Source organism: Mustela nigripes, chromosome 14 (assembly GCF_022355385.1).
Source record: "Mustela nigripes isolate SB6536 chromosome 14, MUSNIG.SB6536, whole genome shotgun sequence".
Classification (NCBI taxonomy): Eukaryota; Metazoa; Chordata; class Mammalia; order Carnivora; family Mustelidae; genus Mustela; species Mustela nigripes.
The window spans coordinates 3561391-3567390 of record NC_081570.1 but is presented as its reverse complement, the minus strand read 5'-3'; the positions used below and the strand labels follow the sequence as shown (position 1 = coordinate 3567390).

The 6000-nt window shown below is 61.9% G+C and overlaps 1 protein-coding gene across 12 annotated transcripts in view; it reads left to right on the top strand.

The window, feature by feature from the left end:
* The window catches only part of NPHP4 (nephrocystin 4), a 106826-nt gene that overhangs the window by 66058 nt on the left and 34768 nt on the right, over positions 1 to 6000 (top strand). For all 12 annotated transcript variants that reach the window (XM_059374247.1, XM_059374242.1, XM_059374243.1 and 9 more), the window contains 2 exons: positions 2921 to 2982; positions 4825 to 4932. In XM_059374247.1, coding sequence (XP_059230230.1) covers positions 2921 to 2982; positions 4825 to 4932 — 170 coding nt within the window. The remainder of the gene's footprint in view (positions 1 to 2920; positions 2983 to 4824; positions 4933 to 6000) is intronic.

Sequence of the window (6000 nt, the reverse complement as noted above, 5' to 3'; positions counted from 1 at the left end):
CGCCGCTGGGCAGCGTTTCCCTCTGTGAACACCCCTCCTCAGGCCCGCCGCTGGGCAGCGTTTCCCTCTGTGAACACCCCTCCTCAGGCCCGCCGCTGGCTCCTTTCCTCAGTTTCCCCCAGAATGCACAGCTGTGTTTGAGAAAAGCTTTCCCAGGAGGACAGCTTGCATTTTGGGATAAAGGGCTTCGGCGCTACCTGCTACCCAGGTCTGGGCTGTGGTTGGTGATGGGCAGGAAGGTGGCTGCGCTGTGGGCCCCCAGCGTCTCTGGGGGGCTTCTGTCCCGTCCAGCCTGGAGGATGTCTGCATGAAGCCCACTCCCGGTCTCCCGGTTACCTGTGCGCTTGTTTTTCCACCTTTCTGTGGCCCTGGGCAGCCCCTCTCCAGAGCCGCCGTCGGGGCCGTGTGGGCCGCTCAGAGTTGTGCGATCCTGCACGTGCATCCTCCGGCAGAGAAAGCCTGGACCCAGGTCTTTGTGTGACCAGCGGGACGGGGACGGCCCAGGTGTCAGTGGTGGTGGTTTGGGTTTCTAGAAGCCGAACTGACAGAGGGAGGCTTGGACCATTGAGCTTCTGTTGATGGTGATTTTTAGTGCGTTGAGGCTGCCTAGGGAGTAACCGAGTGTCAGGGTGGGTCAGTGTTTAGACAGGTGGTGGCCCTGCTGTGGCAGGAGCTGTGAACTTCTCCTTGGTCTCAAGCCGTTGGTGGGGACACTGTCCGTGTGGCACTTAGCCCGGTGGTGGGGGAACCACCGATGTACTCCCTTCCCACTGTTCTCGGGGCTGTCTCTGAGGCCAGGGTGGGACCACGGCCTCCCGGGCTCTGCAGCCTGTGGGCTGCGCAGAGCTTGTGCCAGCGGTCAGCTTTCTCTGGGTTTCCGTGTTCTTCTGAAAACAAGAGCCTAGTGGCTCCCCAGCAGGGGCCAGCAGCTGCTTATGGTGTCTTGGTTGGCGCTGAGCTGGCCAGTGTCGTTGGTTCACCTTGTAATGACCATTACAGTAGAACTCAAGTTCTTTCCAGTTGCACAAGCAATTCACAAGCACACATGCTTACTCGTGTGTGGGAAAGGCGCAGTGACAGCCCCTTCCGCTTGTCCCCGCTCCGCGAACGGCAGTGGACTGGCTTGCTTTCCCGCCTCCTCCGTACTTGCTTTCTCTTTGACCTCTTTCCCCTTCAACCTGGGGGGGTGCGCACAGGCGGGCCGTCTGCTGACTGGCCTTTCCCGCTCTGTGACTTCGCTCACAGCCTTTCCACGCAGGACGCCCCGACCCCCCGGGGGTTCCTGCTGCGCGCACGCACCCGCCGGCTTTTCCCCACGTGCTGCCGTTTCCCAGCGCGCGGCTCTTTCCGATGTGCCGCTGGCCCTGACGTGCTTGCGCACGCACGCGCTGCCGTGCTGTTCCTCACGTCCGTGGCCCTGGCCCGGCCATGCTCTGTGGCGGGTGTCAGGGGTCCCAGTCTGGGCCTGCCCATGTGGCTTCGAGGAGCCTCTTGGAGGGACCCCAGGGGACACGCTGTGGAGGATGCAGCGTTCTCTGCATGTGGCTAGTCGGTCGCTTATTTTGAGGAGCAGCCGAGCTGGCAATCACCACAGGGGCGTGAAAACAAAAAGCTGCGAAACCAGCATATTTTGTGGTTTTGGTGTGTTTTTCGCTCAGGCTCTGCCTCCCTGGGGCACGTGGCCCTGGCCCTGGTGTCACCCGCAGTCATCTTTTTAATCTGCCGCCTGAGCCTTTCTCATTCCAGTTTGTTCTGCAGGAAGATACGATCGCTCAACGTTAGCGGTGAAGTAAAGGATCTCTCCGCACAGCACAGCACCCGCTTCGGGAGCGCGGGGGCACAAGGGCGCGTGCGGGAGCTTCAGGGGCAGGTTCAGCTTTTGCTCAACGGAGGATGCGGGAGGCCGACTCCGAGGGCCAGGTGTCTCCTAGCGGAGGGTGGCGGAGCTGCTGCCTGCAGGTGGCCCCGTGACCAGGGTCAGCCTGGGAGGCTTTGCAGGATGGGCGGGGGGACTTGGCCGCTCTGCGGGCTTCCTCCTCTGCACAGTTTCGGGGAGGACGGCAGCGAGTGGCCGCCCGCGCTCCGACGTGGGGGACAGGTGCCTGGGCTGGCGGAACTCTCATCTGCACTTGGCTTCTGGTGTGAGGACACCTTTCTTGGGGGACACAACTTGCTCCACGATCTGCCTGAGCTCATTTCGGGAGCCGAAGGCCCTCAGACGAGACCGTTTCTAAGACCCTGGGAAGTGCCCTGACTTGGTTTGGGAGCCATCCGGCCACTGAGGGCGTTGCCCTCTGGACTTGCCTTGAGGAAGGCACCTCGGAGCCGGCAGGAGGCCGCCTTGGTGTCACCGAAGTCACAGGACACACGAGGCCCCTTGCTCTGGGGCGGCCACAGGAAGGGACTGGGACTCTCGGTCCCACCACGCCCTCAGCTCGAATGAGCAGGACTCGAGGCAGGCTGTGTGTCGTGGGCTTCAGCAGGGCTGGGAGATGGGAGGAGCAGGGCACGGCCGGACACATCTGCTTGGAAGTTCCTTACTTAACTGGACAGCAAGTGTGCCCAGGCACAGGAGTGCCAGGCCAACCCACACGGGACCCCCACTCTTCAAAATCAGGGGGTGTGAGCAGAAGGGAAGATGGAAAGGTGCAGGGTAGGCGCGCGAGGACTTTCCCGGTGACAGCCGGAGTGACCGTGGGGGGAAGGGGGAATGGCCAAGGATGAGATCAGGCTCCATCCCCCAGGAGGTGACCTGGGGGAGAGGCCCTTGCTCTTGCACACACCCCGCGTCTTCTACACACTGTGGGTGATTGACTGCCCAGTTCCTGCTGCCCAGCACCAGTGGCAGCACCAGTCCAGCCAGGGGCAGACGGGTCAGGACTCATGGGTGCCACCCCCATGTCCATCTGCTTCCCCGCAGGCCCGCCAGCACCGCCACCACAGAGGCTCGCTGCCCTCCAGGACTCACCTGTGGGACCAGGGGTAAGTCTGGGCCCGAGACGCCTGTTTCAGAATTCCCAAATCTGGTATTTAAAGGCCTCAGCGGCAGGATGTTTTTCTGCATCTTTGAGAACAGTGGTGTCCTGCTTACTTTGCCTGGGCTGGAGACTGGGGGGGTTACGCTGGCTGAAGGGGTGCTGGTGCTGAATCCTGTCCCCGGTCCGGTCCTTGTCCCCCCCCCTCCCCGTCCTGCCCCGCTGTGTGGCCGGCGGCTCCCTGCTGTGATTAGCAACCTTCCAGGCTGCCATCAAAGGCACATTCAATACTTTTTAAAAAAGGAAGTGTTCTCTCTGGCAGTTACGTCTGGCAGCTGAGAATCTGCCAGGGCTGAACAGCCTTCGTGTCGTCCCTGCGATGCCACAGGGTGGTCTTCACATCCTCCCGTCCTCCTGGGCAGTCTCCGGTGCCCGGGCAGAGAGGCCACAGCTGGCCTATAGGACGAGCAGCTGGCGCTGGCAGAGACGGGCTACAGCCGGCAGAGACCGGGCGCGAGCCACTGCCTGCCCGTCCCACAGCAGGTGGTTCTGGGCCCGAGGTTCTCCTGCGTAGGAGGACAGGCGCTGGTTTGCGTGGCTGTTGACTGGCCAGCGAGCCCCTGAGCCGGCTGGGGTGCTTGCCCAGGGTTCCGGCAGCATCATTTTGTGCGGGGTCAGAGTTGGCTTGTCTCCCCGATGACCTTGTCTGCCAGCTGCACCCTGGGAGATGACTTCTAGAAAAGTCGGATAATTTGGTATCCAAGGCTGTCCCAGGGAGCGGCTTTACTGTGCCCCATGCAGCTCGGAAACCGCCTCAGGGGGGGACGCTGGTCTGCTTGAAGGCACACGTGCAAAGACTGCCTCCCCAGCCCCCCTGCTGGGCTGTTCCAGAGTATTCTCTGCAGCATGTGTGTGTTAGCCTCAGTGTTCAGGGACCACAGGACCGCGCTGCCCACTTCCAGAGGCAGGAAGGGCTCAAGACAGCATGTGGGGTCTGAGGGGGGCTGAACAGACCTCACAGCTCTTCTCTGCCCCCCGAAGATGCCACTGGGGTCCCCTGTTGCTACCTGCCCTCCCCCCGGCTGCTCTCTGGCCACGTCCTCATGTGCTGAGCCTCTCTGTGCCGGCGCCGCGTGGGGCCAGCCGTCAGAGTGTGTTAGGGACAGAGCCCAGGGTCTGAGAGGGTCTCCTGTGGAGCGTGGCCCCTTCCCAGAGGCGTTCACCTTCCAGACATCTGTGACATTCACGGGAGGCCAAGCCCTTTGCACGACTTCTCACTTACGTCCCACGGCAGTCGTGTGATTTGGGCAGTGTTTCCACCCCCACTTTGCAGATGAGGAGATGGAGGTGAAGGAGGGACTTGGTGACTTGCTCTCAGGCACGTGATGACAGTGGCGCGGGAGCTCTGTCCCGGCCGCCGGCCGCAGAGCCCACATCGGCCGCTGCTCCGGTCGCTGCCTTAGCGGGGGCCGGGTCCCCGGCACAGCGGTGGTTAGGGCTGGGGGGCGTCTCGCCGGTGTGCGGTCTCCGGCTGGACGGGACACCCGGGGAGGTTCAAAGACACGTGGCGGAGGACCTGGCTTCCCTGGCCCTTCCCCGTCTCCGCCTGCTGTTCCTTGTTCATGGGGTTTCATGCTGCTGTTAGCACGCAGGCGGGCTCCCAGGCTTGCCTCTCAGCAACTACCGTGAAGGAACTTCGCGGCTCTGGGTTCTGGGGTGGCCGCTGGGTCGGTGGCCGCAGACCCCCGGCCTTCCCGGCTGCGTCACCTGGCTCTGTGCCAGCGTGGGCGGGGGCTGCCGTGAGGCGCTGGGCCGCCCTCCGATGTCCCTCCCGCTTCCTCCCCTTTAGTTGTCACTCTCCCAGCTGGCGGCTCCCCCGCAGTCCCCCGCTCCGCGCCGCTCGGCCACACCCGCCTCACGGCCACCCGACAGCTTGGAGCCCCCGCCGGCCCGGGAGGTAAGTGTGGCCCCCTTCCTCCTTCCTCCTCCCAGGGGAGGCCTCCATGCTCCTGGCTTCTGCGCAAGCCTCTGACTTTGTGAGCTGCGCTGGTTCTTGGTGAGGTGGTGAGGCCTTCACGGGTTCTCCGTGACACGGGCGTGGGGTCGGGGTCGTGGGCAGGGCTCCCTTCCGTGCCTCAGGTACAGCCACATCTTGTCCTGTTGACCCAGGAGCGGTCAGTGCGGGAGCGCGTCCTGCCACGGGCTTGATTAGGCTCTTGCTCTGCCAGACAAGGCCGTCCGACCGTTCTCGGATCTCTAGGGAAGGGGAAGGAGAGTTTGCCAGAGACACAGATGAGGCCCATCCAGCCTGCGGCTCTCCGGGGCCCTCCTTGCTGTCAGCCGCTGAAGGGGAGGCAGGGAAGCCCACCTCCCCGGCTTCTGGTGCCTCCAGTGGACAAACGGCCCGTGTTCCCACTGACTTTGGGGGGTTCACGTGTAGTTTGGTTTCAAAAGCTGCCTGGCTCACCAGCAAACCATGTCTTCAGTCTTGAACTGGAAGTGTGTTGAGGAAAAAGTAGTGCCATTAAATTGTTTATTTGAAACACAGTACGGTGAGATGCCTTATTCTAGAATGTGCCAGGAGCTCATTTACGGAGAGCCCGCGTGTCTTATTATTGGTAGCTGAGAAGGGGTGGGGTTATCTCTGGTTCTGTGGTGTTGATACCCTTTGGGCCGGAACAGAAAGCTGGGGAAGTCAGGGTGAAGACGCGCATCCTGATTGCCACACGGGCTCCTCACTCGGATGTGTCTTCCGCGCGGGCGGGACATGGGAGGTGGAGTACAGGGGAATGAATAGAATATTCAGGGGGTGCAGGGATCAGAGAAACGTCTGTGCCAGCCGGCCGGGGCTACGTGCCAGTCTGTCTCGCGGTGTTGAAGGACGGTTCATTTTTCTGGTCTGGCAAAGTGGTTTTTATGTTAATTGACTTTTTCAGACAGCAGATCTCTCTCATGGTACCTGTTCATAAACGTGATTGAGTTCTCATGCAATTTTCATTGCTTTTTGACTCACTTAAAATAGGAG